At 39.1% G+C, this 25,353-nt stretch overlaps 1 protein-coding gene across 4 annotated transcripts in view; it reads left to right on the top strand.

Annotated features, from left to right (window-relative positions):
• Nucleotides 1–25,353, top strand: part of BRF1 (BRF1 RNA polymerase III transcription initiation factor subunit) — a 178,306-nt gene that overhangs the window by 49,971 nt on the left and 102,982 nt on the right. For 2 of the 4 annotated variants that reach the window (XM_052783394.1, XM_052783393.1), the window contains one exon: nt 21,763–21,794. The exons of the other annotated variants lie outside the window; for them this stretch is intronic. In XM_052783394.1, coding sequence (XP_052639354.1) covers nt 21,763–21,794 — 32 coding nt within the window. The remainder of the gene's footprint in view (nt 1–21,762; nt 21,795–25,353) is intronic. 4 annotated transcript variants of the gene reach the window in all.

Below are 25,353 nucleotides of genomic sequence, written 5' to 3'. Positions count from 1 at the left end.
CTACAATGCAGGAACTTTGACATAGCTTTTCATTTGCCTTGCTTACATTACTTGTCAGCGTTAATGTTTTAAAGGGAAGATGGCTTACTAGCTATTTGCTGAATTTGGGAGGTGTTTCATCCTTTTGATGAGCTAGCTATAAAAACTTAAATTCTCTTTATAAAATGTGTCTATATTATCAGTGTCAGAAGTAAAGGTATAATGCAAAAAATACACCTAAAGAAGATAGTGATTTTTAAATCCTCAGGTTTGATGGAACCAGTTGTCCTCCTTCCAGGGGCTGAGTGATGCTGACCATTTCCAGTGACATCTGACTTCAGCTGGCACTGCCAGCACTCTGGGCATTTCAGACTCTGGCTCCTAATTTATTTCTTGGAATAGTAACAGTCCTCAGTTGTTTCTCTTTAATGTTTTGAACAGCTTTTCCACCCCTACATATATTTGAATGGAAACAAAGGGCTCTTTAGCTGGTCCTGCCTTCCTGAGAGAGAGAACTTGGGAAGAGCTGGGCAGGGTGTTTGAGTGACTTACAGGCTTGGCTGTAACCTGTGGCTGCCCTAGGGTCACTCGGGAACAACGGGAGCCTGGCCAGGATTTTTCAGGTGGGATATCGGTTTGTTTTAATCAAGGAACATTTCATTCTGTTTGTAATCCTTTTTATTGTACACAACTGTTAGAAAGACGGTACAACTGTCCACTATTTTGTTTGTAATATTTTCCAATGCTACCACCTGTTGGTTTTTTTTACAGCAACACTTTACATGGTAAATGTCTTTTATCCCCCCCACACCTTTTTTATTTTATTTATTTATTTTCCTTTGAAGCTCTCTGGAAAATGCACTCTTAGTTGTAAACCAAATCCTGTCTTGTTAAAGCATAGTAAATAAAACTTCTTCCACATGAGAAGAGTCCTTGCAAAGTTCTCTCATCAACTATCTTGTGTAAATATCCCTCTCTCTGCCTCTGGAGCTAAATTCAGGGCAGGTTTTTTCCCCTCCAGTAAAGCTGATCAGTCTTGACGTTGGGGGGCTTGCTGAGCCCTTTCCACCACCTGGGACTGGGGCAGCCTCCTGAGACTGAGGTTGCCCAAGCTATTCAGGTGGTCTTCAGCAGCTTTGTGTGTAGTCAGAGAAAAGAGATGGTGTCCTCCTGGGGTCAGTCCAAGGCAGCCAAGTGAGGCCTCTCTTCCGAGTTGTTTGCAGAAGAACCTTTCTGCTAAATGTCTAAGAAAAATAACCTCTTCAGTTTGAGCATTGGGAGCAGAAGGATGACAGGAGAAAGTTTGGTGCCTTGGGTGTCTTTTACATGTAAACTTGTGGTGGCTGGGAAAGCATAAGGCGCTTTTCCTCCCCTGCTTCCTCTGCCCTGTGAACCTCCCTTTTCTTTGAGGGAAGATCACAAAGGCATTGCAGGATCCCAGCAGGCAAGAAGGATTTGGGAAAAAAAATGGGCATCTCCTCACTGAATGGGGCAGTACTTTGTTATTTCCTATTTGTCTGCAGTACTTGTACTTTATTGCCAAGCTATTTGAATGCCTCCTGGTTTAATGTGTTTATTTTCATATCACAGTAAGGGAAGTTGAGAGTATTTATCTTCATTTCCAGGTGCAGAACTGAGGCTAAGTGACACATTCAAAGTTACCCAGAAAATCTGTGATGGAGTAAGGAACTGGTCTCTCTAATCCTAGATTAGGCAGCAGCTACTGAGCTTTTCTGCCTTGTTGGTCTTTGCAAGAGAAGTTCAGCTAATTTCCTCTGAAGCTTTAGCAGGCTCTGTTGGCTTCCATACTGTATTGGGAAGCTTTGTATAACCGCACCATGAGAGCCTTTGATGGATACATTCTTTGTTTCCCTACTAACACTTAAAGGTCTATCTTTGCAAGGAAAAGGGCAATACTTCCTTTTTTATTAGAAATGAAAAAGTAGATCTCCAGCAATCTTTTGACCTCTACTGAAACTTCTGGAGCCAGCAGGCCCAAGTGTTCCCAATTAAAAAGTTAACTTTTGAAATTAGGCTTTAATCAACAAAATTTTAGAGCTCTAGTTAGGGAAGTTAATAAAACCAGTTTCTATTTCTCTTTGGTTAAGGACTTTCTTTTTAGTAACTGACCTTTTACTTTTGATTAAATACAGTTGCATTCAAAATGTGTTTTGTTCAAGGGGTGAGTGTGACAAGGACATAAGAGATTAGAAATGGATTTTAAATTGCACAGTTAAAAATATATATAATATTTACAAAAGCAAATTATTTCATTTCACTAGGCAGGTTTTTTTTGTTTGGTTGGTTTTTTTACATGTGTGGTAAAGGATGCTAAGATCTCATTTCACAGAAAGTTGAGTAGAACAGAATGTTTTCAGTTGGAGGGGAGCTCGATTGGAGGCACTATTGCCTAGTCCAACTGCCTGACCATTTCAGGGCTGACCAAAAGTTAAAGCATGTTATTAAGAGCATTTTCTAAATGCCTCTTAAATGCTGAGAGGCATGGGGCATCAACCACCTCTCTAGGAAGCCTGTTCCAGTGTTTGACCACGCTCTTGGTAAAGAAATGCTTCCTAATGAAGCATTTGCTTTGACTTGAAGTCTTGGAAAAACCTTGTCCACTTGATTTCAAAATGAAGTTTTAAAATTAGCATGCTTTTGAGTGGATGGATTTTAGCTGGGAGGGTTTCAATCTATTAATAAAAAACTGCCACCTTAAATAGGGTGCGGCTAATGTTGCCCCATGTTATTTGCATCTATTTCCAAATAGTTTGTGCATTTTGATAATGCTTGGCTTGTGTGATCATTCCTGTTTGGTACTGCAGGAGAAAATGCTGGAGATGTAGGGAAGAGGGCAGCCAGGGACAGCAATAGAAATTTAATTTCTGCACCTCAATTTCTTCCTGTCTCCTGCTCCTCCAGCCAGGGTTTGGACTGCTGAATTTCAACAGCAGGGCTCATGACCTGAAGCCAGCATATGCAGTCTCCTTTTCCATGGAGTGAAGGAGAATCATGATTTTTCACTCACAGTACTGCCTTGCACTTTTTTGCCATACGAAGAGATACGTATAAAGCAAGTATGTTGCTGAGAGAATGAGGTGTTTCATGTTTCCTGTTGGTGGGAAAGTAAAATTTTCCTCTCCTTGTGCTCGTTGACGTTGTACGCTCTGTTGTGTGACTCTGTTCTCTTCTCCGCTGCATCCCCTTACTGCAGGGGCTGCTCCTGGCTGCTGCCCTGTGCTTGTGGACGGGTGGCAGTGGGGCAGCAAGGCAGGAGGAGTCAGGTCTATGTCACTCTCTCTGGTATCTTGCCTGGCCTCCAGCTGTATTGCAGAAGAGCATGTGTTTCCCTAGGTCCTGTGTCATATCTGTCAGTCCCCTATGGATGTCTTTGTAGTATCTGAAGTGGTTCTGGGTCCTTGAATTGTTCCACTTGAATCTGGTGATTTGCAGTGTCTTCTAAAGAGAATTCCCTCTTGAGAAGAAAATAACCTGAAGCCTTTCAAACTGGTTGTATGGCCCTGCACCCGGGGGACAGGGCTGGGGAGATGGTTAGTGGCTCTCAGGTTCTCCTTTTGTCCATTGGGGGGAAAGTCATAAACCTTACTTGTACGTGACTCAGATGTGGTAGGAAAACAGTGAGTGTGATTGCTGACTAGCATTATCCTGCAGGGTGCCCTGTTGCTGAGAGTCATTGAAGCTTTCCACAGGGAGACCATAATTTTAATGTGGAGATTCTGTACTTGGGTGATTTTCTTTGTTCCTTTAAGATTCTGAAAATACAAAAGGGGAAGGGAACTTTACATTGTGGTGTGTGTCAACTCAACATCTTACTGTTTAAATCCTTGTGCTAAATGCCCATTATGGATGCTGCAGGGAGGGAGGGGAAAAGCTGCTCTAAGTGCAGTAGTGATAATTGACCCACTTAAGAGAGCTGCTCTAATTTTGCGTGTTACAGCATCCTGGAAATTCAGATAAGAATGTTGATCTCTCCAGCTAATAGGATTTCTAAATATATCATGCAAAAGAAGCAGGAGGACTCTAATTTTGCGTGCGTGTGTGTGTGTTCAGGCTAATGTTTTGTTTAAGAATTGCACACTCTGAAAATCTGCTTTTCTGTTAACCTGTTATTAACTCAGGATAAAACAGTATTTGACCTCTGGTGCTGGCAAGGGGACACCCGGTCCTGCCGCGATGAATTCGCTGATGAAATTCTCACCAGCTTTTGTGTAGACGAGTGACCAACTTTTTTCCCCTCAGGATGTTGGCACCCAGCAGGTGGCTCAAATTGTCAACTTTTCCATAATGCAGCTTTAAACACAGTATCTGCAGAGATAGAGACGGGGAAAGGGTCACAAGATGGCCTGTTGAGATTACAGATTTTGGCTGGTTTTGATAGCTTTGTTGTATGTTTTCCTCATTTAAGGGAAATTTTGAATAGTAAAGGTCAAAATAATCCTCTTCTGAAATTTGACTGCAGAAATACTTTATTGCTTTACAGAGCAGAGTGTTTCAAGTTCTCTCTAGGCAGTTCTTTCTCAATGATGGGTATGACTGCTGAAAACCATAGGGTTTGTGCTCAATAGAGCTGTTGCACCTAGATTGTTTTAATTTTGGAGATCCTTTGCCCTTGCCCATCATACATTTCTGTGTTCGGACAAAACAAGTCATCGCTGTCCCTCTTGGAAAGTAGGGGACAGGCTTTACTCTGTAGGCTTCTGTATTAGGTCCACTAAAGCCCTTATCACTGTGGGCTTGAATTCCGCTGTGGGCAGGTAGAAGTGTTTATTGTTTGGCAGTCCTGTGCTCTGTCACCATGTCGGGCCTTGTGTAATGCAGTAGAACAGAAGCATCTGAGCCAGATTTTTAATGTATGTAATAGTGGTCTGTTATTGCATGCATAAAAATAATAAAATTCATTGCATGGTCTGTTCTCTTAGTAATTAAGTTCCAGCTTGGGGTTTCTGAACTGATGAAACATTCTCATGGTAAAGGTGAAACAAGGAAAGAAACAGAAGCAAGGAACAGGAAAGCTATGAAGGCATCAATAATACCAGGATAAAAATACGAGGGGCAGCCCTTGCTTACCAGCAGCACTGAGAGGGGGGTGATGCTTTGAAACATGGTGGCAGAGACATGGGAACTAATGAGGGGAATGAAGGCAGGATGAGTTCTGGGTGATGGATGAGGGGAGGGAAATGTGATGGCAGAGAGGCCTCCTTCCAGTGAAATAAATACAAAGGAAGGACGATAAGGAAGGGGATCACACCTCTGATGTCTTTGACCTTCAGCGATCCTTGCATGCTTGTGAAAATAAATATTTAACAATCTTCTTAAAGCTTGTTTAAAAGAGGAAATGATTAGGTTGGCTCTCTACTTAATTCAGAAGTTTATCTCTGCATCTGAATTTTGGTGCTTATGTCAGCAAAACCAGCATTATAACTGGGTGGTGTTTTGACCTGATGGGAGCTAATACGTTGCAAACACCAGCTAAATAAAAAAGTGTGGTTCAGCCGGTCATTGTGTAGCACATTCTTGCTTTTGTTAGAGGATATGCTAGATGTGGTGTGGGATGTGGAGGAGACGCTTCCCCTTCCTTCCCTGCACGCCCACCCTGCTTAAGAAAAGGGAAAAAAAAAAGATGGGGGGGGGGGGGGGGGGGGAAGTGTTACTTGATGCTTTGTTTAAATAAATCCTGGCAGCAAACATCATCAATTATGGTCAATGTTTTTGATCCAGTCACTGAAAAATATTCCTAGTTGTAGCCATCACTAATGTTTTCTGCATTTTAATACTTCAGAAGTCAATTAGAAAATTAAATGCTCTCCTTCATTAAAATAATTTTGAAGATTGTGTATTTGCATTTTAATGCAGAAAGAATGATGCCTTAGAAGACAAATTCATGTTATTAAATAGTTTAATTAAGATCAGCAAGGCAAAATAAGGTGAATAAAAGCCAGTGCGTTGAGACCTATAAGCACTTCTGTGCTTGCTATCTGCAAATATTATTTTAGCTTGAGGTCTTCTAAAACTGTGTCCACTTTCATCGTATTCTTAAGTCTTACGCAGCTTTTTTTGTCTTGCACTTTTTGATGTTATAAAAACAAAGTGAAGGTGTATCAGAGAAACAATATTACCTTTCAAATTTGTTTTGGAAAAATGGGATTCATTCTCATACCTGGCCTGTCCTCATATCTTGAAAGTCATCTTGATGATGATTTCTTGCATCCTAATAAAGTGTAAGCCTTTTAAAAATTGGTAAAAGTACTTCTCAAGAGCTGTCTTATTTCTTCAGATGTTTGTCACTAGGATTTTGTTTGCATGACAGTCTTCATACATAAACTTCATACTGGAAATGCTTCTCAGTGAAAGATTTTTAGGATTTTGTAATCTCATGCCAAGTAAAATTGTAAGCTGCGCCTTTTCTAACCTTTTCACTGTTAGCCTGCCTTTATGGCAAGTCCATGTCCTTCCTTGAAGGCAAAAGAAAATGTCTTTTAAGTTTAATTGCCAGACTGACTCAGTATTGTTGTAAGTACGAATGATGTAATACTCAATCACATGGTGGTATGTCTGCTATTTTCCCCCCTTCGAGAGAGAGAATAATCTTTCCATCTTATCCCGTTTCAGCAGTTTGGGAAAATAGCAGCTTTAAATGAGACCCAAAACAACCAAAATCTTGATTTCTTCCAGCGCTCTGCTTTTGAAGCCAAATGTTCCCTATGCCTTCTTTATTTTGACTTGCTAATTGGAAATAAGATGTTGAAGATAATGTGTGCTTTGAAGCTTGTGTATTGTGTATTTTATTTAGATTTAATCCTTTAAACATTTGACAATAAAACATAAATTGCAGAGCTCTCATCTTTAGATCAGCTGTAAGTGAATCATTTAAGTTTTCAACATCCTTCCAGTTTGGGAGAAACACAGTAGTCTCAGTGATGTTTTGACTGCATGTTTTGGTGAAGTGCTATGAGATTTTCTAATCAGTATTTTTAAATGGAGATATATAACTGTTTCTTCAATGAAGGAGCGGCTTGTCTGCCAAAAATAAAGTCTTAGCTTATGCCTTGACAGGGAGTAGAAATCAGAGTGCTGTTCAGATTCCTTTTGTATTGGTAAGCAGAGAGGAAAGGTGAACGATATATTTTATGTTATCATATATGAACTACTCATGATGGAAAGCAAAGTCTGAAAGAGGGGGACTACACAGACTGAAAAAAAATCCTTTTAGTGTGGACAAAAAATTGTGTCTAACTTATAATATGCTAAAATATTTTAATATGAAGAGAAAATTGTGCAGTAAAAATACATATTCAGCAACATGATGTACTAACTGAATTGTGAAAGTCTTTATTACATAAAAAACAGAACTCCAAACAGTGCCTCTGTCTTATTGTCAGGAGAATTTCTCACCTTATCTGTTTTACAGTATTTTTTCCTTCTATAACTGGTCCTTTTAACTTTTTATTGGGCTTGTAGAGAGCCTTTTGGCCTTGCAGTTTCCAAGGGAAAACAAAGTTGTTATTGTCATTTCAGGTACTTTAATGTGTGGCACAATTCTAGGACAAACAAAGAGCTGGTGTTTCAAGTTAGACTCCAGAAAATTCAGGTTACCTGAACTTGCTAGTTTCTGAGAAAGCACCACAGTGTCCTTGCTTTGCAAGGATTTTGTCCCCTTCTAGCTAACTTGCATTAAAAATATGCTTCCCCCCACCACCCCTAGTGAAGCCATGGCTTCAGAGTGATGAAGTTCTGCCTATTCAGTTCCAAAGGTTGTGAGATTGTAGGTGATTTTCTGTGACTTTTCCTGTTGGGCAAAAGAGCTGGGCTCTCTGAATTGAGAATATTTCTTTTGAAATTTGCCATTGAAATCACCAGTGGACCATCCTTGATCTCCAGGGAAATGAGGAAAGAAATGTAAAATAATTGTAAGTCATTACTGAAGAAGTGGTCTTTTAAAGGAACATCTGGAGGTTTCAGCTGCTGCGTCTCAGTTGGTACCTGAAATCAGAGAACACTCTATTCTGTACTTATCTGGAGTTGAAAGTTTGGTTTTCCCACATGAGTGCTGTTAACTCTGTAGAATCTAAGTTGAATTTTCTTTTCCATAAGAAAATTTCTGGTCCTTAAAGGATCAGTCTTCTAGAGAACACAACAGATGGACTGCATCTGTGCTGCTGTCTCTGAGGGACTCCCAAATCACTGCATTCTTGTCACATCTGGAGGACCCAGTTCATTGCCAATAATTATTTCCAGCACACATTCAGATTGTAGTTTTTCAGTTGAAAAACATTTTTGTCAATGTTCAGTTTAATATTTGTTATCTTCCACCTAGACTCTAAGCTCTTATGGTGGCAGAGGAAAGCAACTGAAGTATTGGTTGCTGCTGTACTCATTCCTCAGTGTTTGAACTGGTGGCTTCAGCGTCTCAGCTGTTTCTCATAGTCATTCAGTGATGAAACAGAATGCTCCAGTCCTTGGTTTTTGCTGATAACATTGGCAGCCCTCCCAGCAGAGCTGTGAACTGGTAACTTTCCTCCTGTTGCAACTGGAGAAGTTGGGCGCACAATCAGGAGCCAAGAACGTTGGCTGAGAGGTAGTATCCAGAACATGAGGACAGCATCAAAAAAAGAAGCTGCAAAAAAAAGTAGCTTGACAGAAGTGTTTCATCACAACAGTCTTTCCTACTGACAGGTTCTAGGATGGGAGGAAAGAGAATACAGACCATTTTCTACCAGCTCTGCAGCAGTCTCAGAAGGTGTGGTACATACACAGAAATGTTTATATAGGCAATGTATCTGAAGGTGATGAAATATGCAGGAAACAATCCAGAAAGCCTGTGCCCTATGTAGGATTGTAGAACAATTTAGATTGGAAGGGGCCTTTGGAAGTAATTTCTCCAATTCCCTGCTCACATCCTCAGTAGATTGCTGAAGCCCTACTCTGGTTGAGTGTTGGTTGTCTCTAGCAATGGAAATGTCATACTCTCTCTGGATTTTACTACCTTCATGGCAAAGATATTTTTTTTTCTCTAATATCTAATCAGATTTTCTCTTGCTGCAACTTGCATCTGTTGCCTTTTATTCTGTCTGTGTGTGTCTGAGAAGAATTTGGCTCCATATTCTCTCTACCCCCTCATTAGGTAGTTAAGACAGCATTAGATTTCCTCTAAAGCCTTTTCTTCTCCAGGCTGAGCAAGCCCAGCTCTCTCAGCTTTTCCTTGTATATCACATGCCCCAGCCCCTCAACCATCTCAGTGGCCCTCCACTGTAGTTACTCCAGAGTATTGATGTTGTACTTAAGAACCTAGACGTGAACATGGCTCTCCAGATGCAGCCTTGTAGGTAGTGAATAGAGAGGAATAACCACTTCCCTCGACTGCTGGCTGCACTTTTGCTAATACAACTCAGTACGTGTTTGGCCTTTCTTGATGCAAGAGCGTGCTGCTGACTCCTGCTCAACTTGTCCATGGAGACCTCCAGCTCCTTTTGTGCAAGCTGTTCCTTAGCTGGTTAGTCCCAGCCTGTACTGTAGCAAGGGGTTACTACTTTGTCTTAGGTGTGAGACTTTTTGAGAAATGCAAAGACAGATGCAGCTCCTGTCAGCCTGGTTCTCCAACTTGCTAAGATCCCTCTAAATGGCAACCCCACCTTCTGATGTATTGACTGCTCTCTCAGCTTGGTGTCATTTGCATACTTGCATAGGGTGCCCTCTGCCTTGGTGTCTAATTGCTAATCAAGACAGTGTTGCCCCCGAGGGATGCTTGTAGTAACTGTCTGCTAGTTGGACTTTGTACTATTAATCACAGCCCTTCAAACTTGGCAGCCCAGCCAATTTTATGCTTACCTTCTAGGCCAGCTAGCCAAACCATGATGTTTCAACAATTTGTCTTTAAGAACACCATGGCAGTCCATGTCTTCAGCTTTGCTGAAGTCAAAATAAGCAGCATCCACCGCGGTGCCAGTTTCCCCTGAGCCCTTGTCCATTAGGGTGCCCTGTAAAACTGATGGGTAGGTGACGCTTTGCTCAGGGGTGCAGCTGAACTGTCTTTCCACTTGGCAGTTTAAGTGTTTGGCTAGTGCTCTGTATGGAGAATTTCTCTTTGCTCAGAGTCCAGAGCGATCCATCCTCTGATGGGCGACACAATAACAGGTGCTCACTTATTCTTTTTTTTTTTTTTTTTTTTTTTAAGGCTGGTGACTAAAGCCTCTTCCTGACTTGCAGAAACCCCAGATTTGCTTCTGTAAGGGGAGTTAAAAGCCAAGAGGGTAGTCAGGGCCAAATGCTGCCTGTTCTCCTTTTGAAACTGCTGTTGCTGTGCAATCTGGAACGCAAGAATTGTGGGGTCAGGAGAACAGCAAACAAATAGAAGCTTTTGTAGGTGAATGGCCAGGCTTTGAGTGGGTGTATACCTACTTCAGCTTCTTTCTCTCAGGTTATTTCTGTTGTTTCTTTATTTTTTTTAACTAACATATTTATTGTATATGATTATATTGACCTAATATGTAAACAGTTCTGGCAGCAGGACTGTAACTCCAGTTTGCTTCCTCCTAGCTGAGAGTCCTGGTGATGGAGCTGTAGAATTTACAGCATTTTATGGAGAAGGTCAGTATTACAATCCCCATCTTCTGGTTGGAGAAGCTGAGGCACAGAAGGGAAACAAAATGACTTCCTCATCAAGGCAGTAATATGATGTAGATATGTTTGTGTCCCATGTGCATCTATACCTCATACTGCTGCCTCCCACGTGTAGGAGTCCTGTTCTACATACTACTCTCCTATTTGATTTTGCTAAGACCCTGGAATATACTTTTCCAAATATATTGGCCAAAACCCTTGGAATTTTTAGCTAAAATTGTGAAGAGGAGCAAGTTCTGCAGGCTCACTAGCTCTGGTGTTATACTGAGCTTGTTATCAAAATCCTAGGCTGAATTTGTAAGTCTCAGTGGTGGGGAAAAAAAGTTATCATTTTTCATGAAAGCTTTGCAGATATGACACAATCAGTGAGCAGCTGTAAACACGAGACCCACAATAGCATTCTTGGTTGTTGTTCAGAGCAGAGCTGTATTTTAGGAGCTTGCTGTCAGTGCAGTAGAATATTTGAAATTACACTTCTAGGTTACAATAAAACTACTGCAAGACTGTGTGAAAGGAGTCTAAGGAGATCTTTCCCAGCCTATCACTGGCAGTTTTTATTTTCCCAGAGGCAGATGATATGTACATCATTACTGATTTTTTTTTCTTTCTCTCATAAAGAATTCCAGCAGCTGAGATAAGTTTACAGCTTCTTAAAAACTGATAATGAAAGAGCAGTCTCTGTGCTGTAAGAGAGACAGGAGGTAAGTGCTTGCCATTGGTACAGCATTCAAAAGAAGATAATACAGGGATAAAAGTTTAAAATGACACTTCAGGAAAATATTCCTCATTTTCCATCTTGATTAAAACCATTTAATGAAGGTTGTTAACTTTTAAGAACGTGAGAAATGCCATTTGCAAGTAAATAAACTTCACTGTGTTCGCTAACTGATGCTGTGCAACATCGTCTTGTGATGCTTTGGGAGTTCCTACTTATGTGAAGTAAATATTGACAGTAATGCCAACAGAATCGCAGTATCCGTGACAAATGGACAATTGCAGCAGATTGCTTAGCAAAGACCTGAGTTTTCATGAGGATATCGGTATGTGTATTCTGGCCCCTTCCCACCCTCCTCTCCCTGCCCCACACCTTGCCCCAGTAAAGGGTTTTCCTTTTGCTCCGTAAGGATCCCTTCATAAAGATGAGTAACCAATAAACAAGGAGTTGACACTTGCTTTATCTTTTGTAACACTGAGAATTGATATGTGCATTTACAAAGTGATTTTAGAGCAAATTGGTGCAAAATCGAATTAAATATTAAACTGAATAAAGGATTTTAAAGTTACTATAGGAGCTTCTTAGCCATGTGTTTTAGATAATAGAGGCATGAAAATTAGAACTGGCACACTTGAAAGGAGGGACTGAATCTGTGATATGTGTTGCATTTCTTTCTTATAAGGAGCTCAGGATGTCCCTTAGCTCTTAAGCCCTTTTTGCATGTTTTGGACAGGGGGACAAATTTCTATGTTGATTTGCATATCATAAACCCACTCGTTGGATCAGGATGTTGCATTAAGACAGGATGTAGGTTGGGTCTTTCAAAGGCAGGGAGATGGTCTGAAAAATAATTGTTGGCGATAAAGTTAGTTACCTACTGGGAGATTACAGCTGAAATACATTTGTTTCTCTGACCCTTTGGAGATACTTGGGAACCCCAGAGTCAAAACGTGTATTATAATAGTAAGATGATCAGAAGATTTCAGGGCATTTTACCAAGGAAGGGGAAACTATTGTTTTCATTATAAAAACATGATAAAGAAGGATGAAATGTTTTTTGTGGGACAGTGGCAAAAATGAAAACAGAAACCCAGTGTCCTGAGGCACAGCCTGGAGTCCCTCTGGGCTATGCATTTCAATTTCTTGGGAAAAACTGATTCCCAAAGTGAAGCATTTATTTCCCACCCTTTCGTGTAGCTAAAATACAAAGTGTATCAAATGCCTGTGACTGTATTTTCCCTGCTCAATAGATCATCTCAAAGATTTATTCTCATAATTGAACTCTCAGAAAAGTTAGCTACCTTAAAATCTCAGATAGGTCGTCTTTCTTTCCTGCCATGTAAACTCCTCCCTCCACCTGCTGTATTATATTGTTCAAGGACCAAATTTAATCTCTTTCTAGGGGCAACTTTTCAAGATGTAAATTTGTTTTAAATTTAAAATCCAGTGTATTATGTCCTTGAAGGGGAATGTGTCATGTTGAGAATTGCATCCATTTGTCTCTAGCCCTGAAAGGTATTTAAAATTGGTATTTGATATTTTTAAAGTTAGAAAAGCTATTGCAGTTCTCTTTTTTTGTTGTTGTTGTTTGTTTGTTTTTGTTTTTGTTCTTCTTGAGCCCTGTTCAGTTGGGCTCGCAGGAAGTGAAGGTATCTTCTCACCCTGCCAGTGAGAGCTAAAGGTAATCTCTCCTTTGTGCATTGCTGCAAAGTAGAAGTGAAGACATGGTTGCATATTGCATCTTGTCCACAGGCTGGTAAATTCAAATGTGCCAACTCAGTTGCTTCTGTGTGTTATTGTATCGCAAGATACCTGCATAACTGTCCAAGGAGGTAATGCAAGTTTTCTACTCCCATACTGCTAAATAAACCTCCCTTGGACACTCTTACAGTGGTACTCTAAAGCATAGCCTGTGCAAGATACATTATTCTATATTTGGTAAAATGCTTTATTAGTAACTCATTAGGGATAAGCTGCTATTTATGAACCATAAGGCAAGCCAAGTTTAGAAAATGTAACTCTCTTTAATAAAAAAAAATTCCGTATACCTCTGTGCTGTTATGACTTATGTAGGTTTCTGCTACAATGAACATGTAAAAATCTTTTTTATATTTAGTGTAGGCATTTCTTAAAGTGAAAGCATGGGTTGAGGATTTTTCAACCCACCGATGTGGTGCATCAGTTTAGCTCTATGTTTTCCTATTTATTTTATTGAAAATTACTAAACCAGACTGCTTTGAGGAGTTCAGCCAGTTTAAAAGTGGTGTGTTTATACTGACTGCCAAGCACTGCTGATAAACTAGTCCTAAGCACCCAGTTTTCAGGCTCCATGCCGCCCTTAAGTTCTGTAACAAAGATAGGTGACTGGGGAAGTTATCGTGAGTTACTGTAATGCCTTTAATCAAACTTGCTTTGGTAACTACAAGACTAGTAATTAACAGTTTGGTAGCATTTGTGAAAGTGTTGCTCCCTCCATGTCCCAGGGAAGAGCTGGCCACATCCATGAAGCCATTACGCCTGGTGTTTTCCAATGGAGTGCTGTAGGTGTGAGGGAGGGTGGGAATGCAGAGAGCTCTCCTGCCTGCCGAGGTGAGGTTTTCTGATCAACAGGAATACACCATGAGGGGGAAAGGTATTTCTGTGCTGCCTGCTTTCTGAATACAAGGGCTCCCTTTGGTGCATGGCAGTTAAGTATCCAGTTCAAGTAATGAAAGAGGTTTCTACAGGTATGTGCCTACAGGCATCTGATACAGAAGGGTTTATTCTGTCATTGTGTTATATGACATATGCTGATATGATTCTCTTAGAGGCCTTTGAGAATGGGAAATTTAACACATCTGATTGTTGTACTTCCCACCAAAGGCCATTAAGGAGTCAGCAGCCTCAGAATGGCAGGGATTCAATTCATTTTTTTTAAGCTATACTTTTTCTTAAAGGCTCTAGTGTCAGAAATTTTCTGCTGAATGAGTGGCACTGTTTTACATATAAGATATTAGATAATGCCTATGCACGGATAAATCAAGTTCACTTATACTGACAGGAAAGCAGCATCTGAGCTTCTGTGCAAACTCTGCCGTGTCCCAGTGCTGGGTACAGCAGCTGCCATGCTCTCATCCCAGCAACGGTCTGTTGAGATAATTCTGAGGAGCACTTAATACCAGTGCATTAGACTCTGTATGGGTATGAAAGCAAAGACATAACACTTGGCTTCTAACATGGAAAATGTAAAACATTCTGTATCTCCAGAACTTGGTTTTGTTCTGGTTTAATTGAGCACTGTAATGCTACTTTTTGAAAAGTATAGCTGAGTGTTTACTGTGGGTAAACCAGAGCAGTACTATGATGAACTTTGGCACAGGAACTGTGTACGTACTTAAAACAAGGAAGGTGTTACCAGTTTTGTAAGGTTTTAGTTTACTATAAAGCAGTTACTCTGCAGTCTTTTGCTCCTTATTTGTTTTAAGGTTTCTTTTTCAGATAAGGTAGGTCTTTGTGTTTTGGAGCAAGCTGGGGAGAACTCTGCAAACAGTGTTTCTTTAAAGAGAAATTTGAGAAGGTGGGATGGGTGACTGAGAGATTGTCTCAGGCTCTAGTTTTGATGAGTGCTTTAAGCCAGTGTGAGCTGGCGCAGCTTCAGAAAGAAGTCATCTTGCTTTGCCCTTGCCTGCTCGGTCCTCCCCCAGTCATCCCCTGCCTTCTGTCAGCCCAGGTGTTGGTGCAGTTACATGTGAAGTGGGGAGTTAATTCAGCTGAAGGGGGGGGGAGAAGAAAATATTTATTTTGGACAGTTCCCTACACTGGTTTGCCATGTTACTACACAAATAGCAGCCCAGGGAAGGGGGTGGTAGTGGGCCAGAATCAAGCCAGTTTGGGGCAGGCTGGATGATATTATTCTGTTTGGGGTGTGGGGTTTTTTTTTCTTTTTTCCTTTTTTTTTATCTTTCCTTTTTCTTTCCTTTTTTTTTTTTTTCATCTTTCCTAACTCTTCTATTTGGAGTTTTCTGAAAAGCACAGTGTCAAGCTCATGACAGTGCTGGTTTCCCTTTGCCACCTCTAAGCAGGCAGTGATTTTTCTCTGCTTGTAGTTTCTGTCACTTCTCTGTCTCAGCCAGCTGCTTCACGTTTCCAAACGTGCGTGTTGCTGCTGTGCTGAATACCCGATTGTCATCTCAGAATAGTTCTTCCAAATCTGCACCTCTGAGTTCTGTGAAAGTTTTCTTTCACTGTTGGTACAATAGTCATAACCTTTACAGACGTGGACACAGGGAAAAGAGAGTGAACTGAACTCCTTTATGTTTACTTAAATCTTTACTGTTGGTATCCTCCTTCCCAGCTGCTTTTTTTTATGTCTGCTTTATCAAATGTTCATTCTGTGCAGATTTTTGGACTGTGCAATTTCGTACCTGCTTATGTGTTTGAACTCTTTTCAGATACAGGATGTTTTCTGCAATGACTTTACTATTTACTCTTGTTTCTTTTTTCCTTGCAGCTTGAGCTTTGCTCCTTTCCGGGTGCCTCTCCCATTCTTGTCTGCCAGCCCCACTCTTCTTTCAAGTTCTTCCTTAAACCTTGCTTCTCCTAGCAACCTCTCTTGTTTTCACTCACCAGCGCTTGTTCAATTTACTGTTCAGGGGACAGGGTCTCTCTTTCTTATTTGGAGACTTATTGTTGCTTGAATATAGCCAACTGTTATTTATACATGGTCACATCATTCAGGTTGAAGATTAACCTCACATCTCTCAAAACTTTAAAATTAATATTTACATTTTCATTCTATTCCTAAATTTTCTTCTCCCAAAGTAAATATATTAACTAGATTATCTTTCAGTAGCTTAGTATGGATATTCTTTGCATATTTTATCCATCTCATATCGTGAATAATTACGAGTTGACTGTACAAGCACTTTGGGACAAGAAATGTATTTTTTTTTTTTTTTACGTTTTTTTGGTTGTGTTGCGCTGTGTTATAAATTTACATGTGACTATGTAAATACTTTGCAATATCCCACAAAGCAGGTTATTTACTTAAAGTCAGTAACACTAGGAATACAGCCTAGTCCCAGTCCTTTGAAGACCATATTCTCTAAGGGCAGTGTTTTCAAAAGTGCTGAACGCTCGCTGCATATTCAGCTAGCCTGGCATGCTTTTGAAAATGTTCCTCTAAATGGGAATGACTCTGAAGACAATTATTAAGAAAAGCTACAGCATTAATTTAGTAAAGACTGAACTGTACATGCATTGGGGAGTCTGAAGGTTAATATAGCTCTCAGGCGTTGGATCCATCCAGTCTAACTGGCTGTAGCGCCAGTCAGCAGCCCAGTTGCCCTAGATTTTGTCTGCAGTCACTGCAGATAGGGAAAGGGAGGACTGGTGTCAGAGGCTAATTCAGATCTTAGGTGAGCCAGAAAGCTACACTTCTAACCCTTTCAGTTAACAGCATGAAATCAGGCAGGCTGAATGCAGCCCAAAATGCCTGTCTTCTTTTTAATAATCTGCCTAGGTGGTTGTATGATGCTTAATTACTGCCACTGACTTTGTCTTAACTATGAAGATAGTGATGTTCCACATGCTGAAAGGGAACTGCTAGAGAAACATCCTGATTTACCTGGGGAAGAAGTGCAGCACTGTTTTTGTCTTTAAGTTGGGGATTTTAGAGTACAGAATATAGAAAAATACAGTTTTACGAAACGCAGATATGCAGCTGTGTGCAAAGAAGGAAAAAATCCCCACAGACCAAAATGCAATTGTTTTTTTATCATGCATTGATCTACACATAAATAAAGATAGCTTTTATAAAAATGGCATTTGTGCTTACCAGTTTGATTTGTTAAATGCTGTTTTTATTTGTATACTCGAGTGCAGCCTGTGCTATGTGGACTTCTTTGCATAGACAAAATTGCAAACTTAAGAAACTTTGGAAACTGGCTCTGTAGGATTTCAGCCTCAAGGCAAAGCTTTTATCAGAGTTATCAGAAATGAGTTTTCTACAAAAGAATTGGTTTTGGTTATTTTCTAGTTGTTTTAGCTCAGTGTCATTGGGAAGAGAAATGTTTACTTTAAACAATTAGTGCTCTCAGTTTTAATTAATTGCTAATGAAAATGGTGAAAGTTTGTAAAGCAGCAGAGATATAATCATGATAAATCATAATCAGAAATCACTTGGTGTATGAAAGTATGGAAAGGGAAGTTTGTGAATTGGGTGTTGAGCTGAAAGGTGGAAAACTGGGTTCAGGGCCAGCCAAATGCTGTCACTAGTTTTTCCCCCTGGTATCACTCCACTTCTATATCCACCCTCCCTTTTGTCTATTTCCGTATGTTTGTTATTGTAGGTGCTTCTGGGAAATTCCCATCTCTCACAGAGCTTATACAGAACCCTAACATTGAAAGTGAAAATATTTCATTTCATTTAGAACTTGAGAAAAATTTGTTTTAATATTCCGAAAATTTTTTTTGCTTTTCAGTCAGATTTCCTATTAAGCTTTGCTTTTTTGTTTGCAGACAGCTGAATTGCTCTTGTTGAGTACAGAGAGTGACTTTATGTTTACCTATTTTGTATATTTAATGGATCTGGTTTTAGTTTTTGTTAGAAACAGAAAGCATTTTAGCTTCAACTGAAAAAAGGTAACGCTTCATTAGTGGACAGCACGGCTCTTATGGATGTCAGATTTCTGCTGAGTGGCTTGTAGTCATGATTCCTTGGCATTAGTCCTCTTTCTGTGGTATGGCTGATTTTGTAGTAAGCTTGTAAAAATAAGTAAAAAAAGTTCTGAGGGTAACTTATGAAAACTAACTAACTAAATACTAGATCTCTGTATTCTCCATGCTGCTTCTATGTGCCTGTATCTCCCAGATATGACATGCTACATAGTGGAATAATTTTGACACAGTAGCATGAAATGATCTGTTTGAAGGTTTCCTGATTATTGTAGATTGTCAGACACTAAAATAAAGGTGGTTTTTCTTTTTTTATTTAGGAGGGTTAACAACTCTATTGTAAATTATTGTTATTTTAAAAGCATCTTCCACAATTTGTTCCTGCATCTCTACATACAACTTTGGCAAACGGCAGTTTTGACTCCTGCTAAATGTTAATCTTGAAAACCAAGGGGATTTTGCTGCATGTAAGTACTTTAGGATTGCTGGAATATGTAAAATGTAGGTTTGTCTGAAGGACAAATGCATGCTTGTTTTGGTATTTTAGGTTTTAGGTTTCCAGTACTACTCATTTCACCGTGAACTTTTGTTTCCTCTGGTGCTGAGAATGAGATCATTATTGCTGTGATTCATGGTGCTCTCACATTATCCACAGATTACTAGATTATAAAGGCAGAAAGGGAGCATTCTGGCCACTCGGTCTGACCTCTTGCATCACGTTGGTCAAAGGATTCCCTTGAATTAAATCTTTTGAAGTAAAGCCTTTAGACTCATCTCATTTTGATTTAAAAGTTTCTAGTGATGGAAGTCAATTGCGTACCTTGGTGAAATCAGTTTAAAGAATGAACAGCAAAGGAAAACAGTTGAAACTGTTAACGCTTTTTTCTCCCCCCCCCTTTTTTTTTTTAAATTGGGTGCATTTATAACTTAAGTCCTCTTGTATTTATGTCCTGTTATTTTGTATATCTACAATATCAGTATCTTTCTATCCCTTTGAGAACTTTTGCATGTGCTAGCAGTCTCCATATGTAAAATTATCATTGTTTTCTTTCAACCTCAAAGAAAACATTTCTCTTATGATTGTATAATTTTTGAATACATATTAAGTATTATCTGCTGTTTTCAGCTGTTGTTGTATGTTCTCCTGAACTGTTCCAACTCTGAAAAGGAGTTTGAAAACAACTGCCTGTTTTTACAACTACTTCCTGCTGATAATTGTGCTCACAATATTCACAGTAAAGGCCAACCCATTGCTACTGCATGACTCAAATTTCCCCTTTGCTTTTGCTTTGCTGTAGCAGCTACACATCTAATCAGGGAGAGAGATTGCTGGAGGCTACCTTAAATGAAATCCAGAAATGCCACATTTTTACTGTGACCTTTGCTTACAATTTCAGTGGACACTTGAGCTAACTTCTCTAAGGAGCAAAGCAACTCTATGTTAAAGCATCTATAGTGTAGCTCTAAATTGCTTCACAGTTGCCCAAACCCTGCAAGTGGATTTCCCAGCTTCTTAGCTCTAATCTTGTGTCATTATAAATGCATGCAGTGCTCTCTATTTCTTCTTACTTGGACAAAAAGTTGTTGATTTTTGGTTTTTTGTTGTTTTGGTTTTTTTTTTTTTCTAGTAATAAAGCCTGAGCACTTGTAATGTGTTATTAAGTTTAGATCTTCCACCAAAGTGTTTTTAACATTTTGCGGAAGATGAAGAATACTTTGGTATACAGATTTCATGACTGTAACTGAAATGCCTAGGTAGGAAAAGCAGCCTAAGATCTGAATTAGCATTTGGGACTGATGCTCTCTTTCTGACTAGTCCTCTGTCTCCAGTGACAGCAGACAGACTCTAGGACCACTCAGTTGCTCCCTTTGGTGCCTCAGTAACCTATGAGCTGCTTTTCTTTTGGTAGTTTGTTGTTGTTGGTTTGGGGTCTTTTTTGGTGTGGTGTTTTGTTTTTGTTTTTGTTTTTTTTTTCTAAATTGTGATGAAATCTACTAGATACGAGTGATAATTTTAGTTTATCTCAGTGGTGAAGTTATCTCAGGGTGGGCATAGAGTAACCAGACACTTCAAGCCAGTAACAAGCTAGGAACATTTTCAGACCTAGAATATTTCTCAAGCATAAGATTAGTGTAGCTATTTCTTCCTAGATCTGTTTGATGAGCTGACAGTTATTATGGTTCCTTGGCAATTGCGTTGTTAAAGTCTTCCCAATTTTCTCCTTCCTCACTACTTTGACCAAACAGTTACATTGAATTCAGTATTGCTCTGTGTAGGTTTCTAAACTGTATATTTTATAGATTGTTTTTGTTAGCAATTTTCTTACTGTGTTAAAATTTAAGATTACTTTCATGTCTTGCATAATATTATCTATAATGGATTTTGGATTTTTTCAGAGACATACTGAGTTTTCAGCTAATTAAATATCCAGCTATGCTGTGGTTTTTTTAATGCTAAAATTAACTTTCACCAAATAATATTAACATAATGTATTGAATTTTGTAACAAATTTGGAGTACTAAATTCATACAATTTCAAATGCAAACTAAGGCTAGAAATGCTCAAGGATAAAAATTCTTAGCAAGGCCAATGTTTATGCATAAATGGATTACGTTATCTGAATTATTCTCCTTCCATGACTGATAATATTTGGGAGAAACATGTACTGTATTACTCTGGCATACTTTTAAGAACATATGCTGATACTTGTCACCACCATGTACCAAACTATACTTACTTCCCTATATGTTTTTTTTAATACTGGATTTCATAACACATTGCTACTTACACAAATGCACGTACACCCCTGCATACATGTTTTCTTTGCCTGCCTCACACTCTCTCTCTCTCCTTCTTTCGCACTTTACTTTGACACTCCTTTTAATGGTAAAACCAGAACCCTTTTACGATATTTAAGCCAAACCTGAGTAGCTGATAGGAGATCCGGCATGTGTTCATTACTTTGATAGCAGTGAGAAGGCTACCTTTGCACCTTAAGCTTAATGGTTTTTGTTTTTTTTTCTTTTTCTTTTATTGTTAAGACAATATATTTATAAGTGTGCTTACATTCAGTAAAATCTAATGGAAACTTGTAGCGGTTTTGGCTTGTTTTTAGCTATTATGAGTTCCAAGTGTGTCCATGATGTGTAGTAGACAGTGACCTAATATTTTTGCAGCAGCATAGGATGTGATGGAGGGAGTGAAAACTCAAAGGTAACAGCTGATTTTCTTGGTCAGAGAAGAGAGTAGCCGAAGTAGCTTTCTCTTCCGAGCTCTTTGACAGGTCCTTATAGAAGAGCACAGAAGAAACTTATTGCAGTTTTCTTAGTTTGCTCTTCCATCTGTTTTTCTGGGATCCTGGGCTCCTAAGCTGACATAGGAGACTGATGACGCTTTATGTTCTTAAATGAAGTGTAATAAGAGTATTCTATCTTGCTGCTATTATTGTTCTTTGTTATCATTGGGTCTTTCTTAGGCTGCAGTATATGGTGAGTATTCCAAGTCATGCAAGATGTTGGCTTTTTCTTTGAGACCATCACTCCACATAGACAACTTGTACAGTACATGCAGTTGGTGCTGGCAGGATTTTCTGGGGAGCTGAACTGTTAGGTGGATGCTGGCTGTTAGCAGAAGTGGTGCATCCAAGTACCTAGTCTGTATTTGGTTTCTTTGACAGTTAAACCTGGGTTTATTTCTTCCTTTTTTTGTGTTGCTAATGAAATTAAGAAACAATATCACATTCAACAAGCATGTGTATTCCTTGACTTCTTCACAGACATGTTACTTGACCTCAGTGACCTTCTTCAGGTATTGTATCTTTTTTGTTTTAAACTTTTGCTGAAATGTTAAACTTTAATTGCAAGGAAAGAGCTGTCATGGGCCATTTGGGATGTTTTAATTTCTCTTTAAAAATTCTGAGTTGGAAAACTACTGGGTTTGTATATCAGAATAATTGTTTAGTGAAATTAAATGTCAAACAAATATTTTTTGCTTTTAATGTTGCAAATAATGTATCAAGTGTTACATCAGGATTCAGAGTCACTGCAATGGCAGAGGGTCATTTTTAAAACAACAGTTGTTGAAGACAGAAATAACTTTTTTTGGTAGGTAATACTGTGTAAATGGATTAGTGCACTACAGAGAGGCGTTTTATAAAATGTATTTTGAGAGAAATATGTACTTGGTCTCTATGTGGAAATAGAAATCTCTACTGACATATGCTGTCTTACGCTCATTCTCCATGTTACAACTGTTTTACATACAATGTGAGTAGGTTAGTTGCATCTATTTTTGTCCTCCCAGCTGTCTTGGTAAATGGCATCCCTCTGAAGACTATTTATTGCTTGAAGCAATCTGCTGGAATTGCAATAAACAAATGAATCTTTAATTCTTAAAATTAGTAACTTTGTTCTCTTTTCTAAATTCTTATTGAATTACTTTGATTACTTCTAACCAAATACTGCACGTGTAGGATGGGAGGTTTATTTCCTTTTAAACATAGGTGGTTTTTCATGGTGATTGTTATGAAATAGAACGATCACACTAATATGAAGAATAGTCACACAATATGAAGAAGAAGAAGGAAGAGGTATTGTATCTGTAAAAGAAAAAAAAAAATGTATTGTCAGCAGGAACAGACAAGAAAGATTGAATGATTTGTCTTTTCCCCTCTATACATTCCAGCCAGAAAAGGTGTTGAGACAGGACATGTGAGGACCAAAAGGTTAAAGAGGGGTAACTGAAGAGATGGGAGAGACAGAAATAGATTAGTAGTAGGGAAATAATCAACCCCGGAAAGAGGAAAAATGCAAAATTTCAGTAGCAGGATCTGTATTATGTATTTAACTGTGTGAAGACTTCTGATGTGCTCTACTTTAAGGTGAATCTGAGCAAACAGGAATCTTAAATGTTATTGTTTACTGTAGCTAGCCAGAAAGTTCTGTTTAAGAACAGATAAGTGAATTTTTCAGGTCCTGGCTTGATTTTTCCCCCACCCTGAGTTTGTTTTTAAAAAAAACCCACCACACAATGAAAAAAAAAAAAACCAAACCAAACAAAAAAAAACTTGGTGGCAAAACATTTATGGCCCAGGCGGAAACCTTCAGTACATTCTGGTTTAGATAAGCCTTTGCCCACAGATTGTGTACCTAAAAAAGAAAAGCAATTAGTTCATTTGATTGTACTATATTACCTTGAAGTGCTTTTTTTCACGGACAGGTCTCCCATCCTGAAGTTGGGATGAGAATATCATTAAAGAAGAAGAAAGGTTGTTAGCAGTAGTAGTAGTGGCAGTGGTATTATCTTTCCAAAATACATAACTTGTTCAGACTCACCTGTACAAAATACATCATACTGGTCCAGGTAACTGTTTTTCTTGGTAAAATGAGAATGGTGTCAATCTTATGTCAGAAAAAAAAAAAAATCACATCTGAAAGTCTAAAAAACGAGCTACTGCTGACCTTCTCCAACTCTTGCTTAGATGCTAATTGAAAATTTTGAGATTTTTTCTTCAGAATTTTCTACTTGATGCAGCTCAGTTGCTGTGGGAGGTGGAGTGACCTGCAGGGCTGCTAATCATCTGACCGCAGGAATTTTTTGAAGAAATTTACCAAATGAAACATCCTTATGGAATGTCTTCATGGAGGCTACTGACTGCGTTACAGAACACTTTGAAATAGGTTTCAGTACATCTGAGGGGGAAAAAAAGGCATAACAGCCTTTCGTGTATTGCTTCATCTAAAAGCAAAACAAAAAGTTAGCTTTCTAACTCCAGCTACCAGCAAAAAAGATAAATGAAAGCCTGTGAAAAAGGCCATCCATTGCTTCCTTTTGCCATCTTGCAGCTACAAACAATATTAGCTGTACCATTCTGCATCCCACTTAAGGCACCCTCCGCATCAGTGACCTTCAACCAGTGTCTTGCAAGCGCTGGGAGAGCTAACACTCTCTGTAGCTCACAACATAAGAAAGGTGGTAGCTAAAAGTAAGAGTAATATGAAGAAGATTTGAATCTGCTGTTACCTGCAACTCAATATTTGTTTAATGACCTATCACATTTGTGTTCTGTTTACCTTTTTAAAAAAAACCCAAAATATATGGGGGGTGGAAATCGTAAGCGTGGCCTCTTAGGCTCTGGTCTGTACTTGTACAACGTCTCTTCCTGTCTTTATTGAGTTGCTTTGGGATTTGGTCCCCCATTCTCCATAAAAAAAATAAAAAAGCTGTCCCATATAGTGTAATATGCTTTTAGAATAGTATTATGCTGCTAAAACTTAGCAATAGAGAAGACTAATTTTCACTGTTAATGGCAGTCTGTTCAAGAAGTCATATCAGTTTTCCTCTTATACTGATGACTGAGATGTGGGAGTTTGTCATGTTCCACTGGAGAACTGCTACATTTCATAATAGTTTTTGGAGCTTCAAAATTGGAAAAACACATCTTGGAAAAACCAAAAATGTCGTGGTTGTGGATTGGTTTTTTTCCTTTTTTTATTTTTGTTTTGGTTTTTTTTGTTTGTTTGTTTAATTGGAAAGGCAATTTCTTTGGTATTTTTTCTCCCGTTTTATCTTCAGGTGAAATATGTCCTGTGTCTTGGAAACCTCCTGTTGAAAGTTGTGTCAGATTCAGTATGCCTCTGGTACATTTAGACTTTAAAGCATTATCTGAAATGAACTGAAAATGTCCAGACTGCTGCTACAAATCAGGCTCCTTCCTTGTGCAGAGCAGGGTCATGCTGCATGTTGATTGAGTTGGAAGGATGATCAGTCATCAGTCTGACAGGGAAAGTACTTGCTTATATTTTCAAATACTGCATTTTACTTGCAAATACAGTCTTTAGAGAGGTCTGTAATCAGGCCTTTTGTTTGCTTTTTTGCTAGTCCAATCTAAGTGACAGGCCTTGCTTGTTTAGGAGAGTTGCGAAGCTTGTCTAACCTTGGCCCAACTTTTGAACAGTTTAGGTTTGCTCATCTGTTTCCGAGCACCTCATTCCTTGCACCTGGAGAACTATTTGGCTAAAGTTTTGATCTCAGTGTGGTGAAATGCTGCCTTTCTCATCCTTGGAAATCGCAGTTTCTTTTTTAGTCTCTTGTAATCTCCAGTGTCATGGTCTTGGCAATGTGGTCATAAAATTTGGGAAGAGGTGTTGGCAGTGCTTTGATCTCCAATTTCAGCCTAGTAGAATACAATTTTTAGCGTGCTTTGTGGTGTGTCCTGCTGTTAAATAAGGCTAATGCTTACTGAAGAGATGTTAGACAGAGCCAGGCTCTTTACAGGCGCACGTAGCAGGAGGATTAGCGGCAACAGACGTAATTAATTAAAATGAGATGTTCTGACTTGAAATATTGATATCAGAGCGGTTTTGCA

This window comes from Harpia harpyja, chromosome 3 (assembly GCF_026419915.1).
Source record: "Harpia harpyja isolate bHarHar1 chromosome 3, bHarHar1 primary haplotype, whole genome shotgun sequence".
NCBI lineage: Eukaryota > Metazoa > Chordata > Aves > Accipitriformes > Accipitridae > Harpia > Harpia harpyja.
The sequence above is the reverse complement of the archived record's forward strand: the minus strand, read 5'-3'. Positions and strand labels throughout refer to the sequence as shown.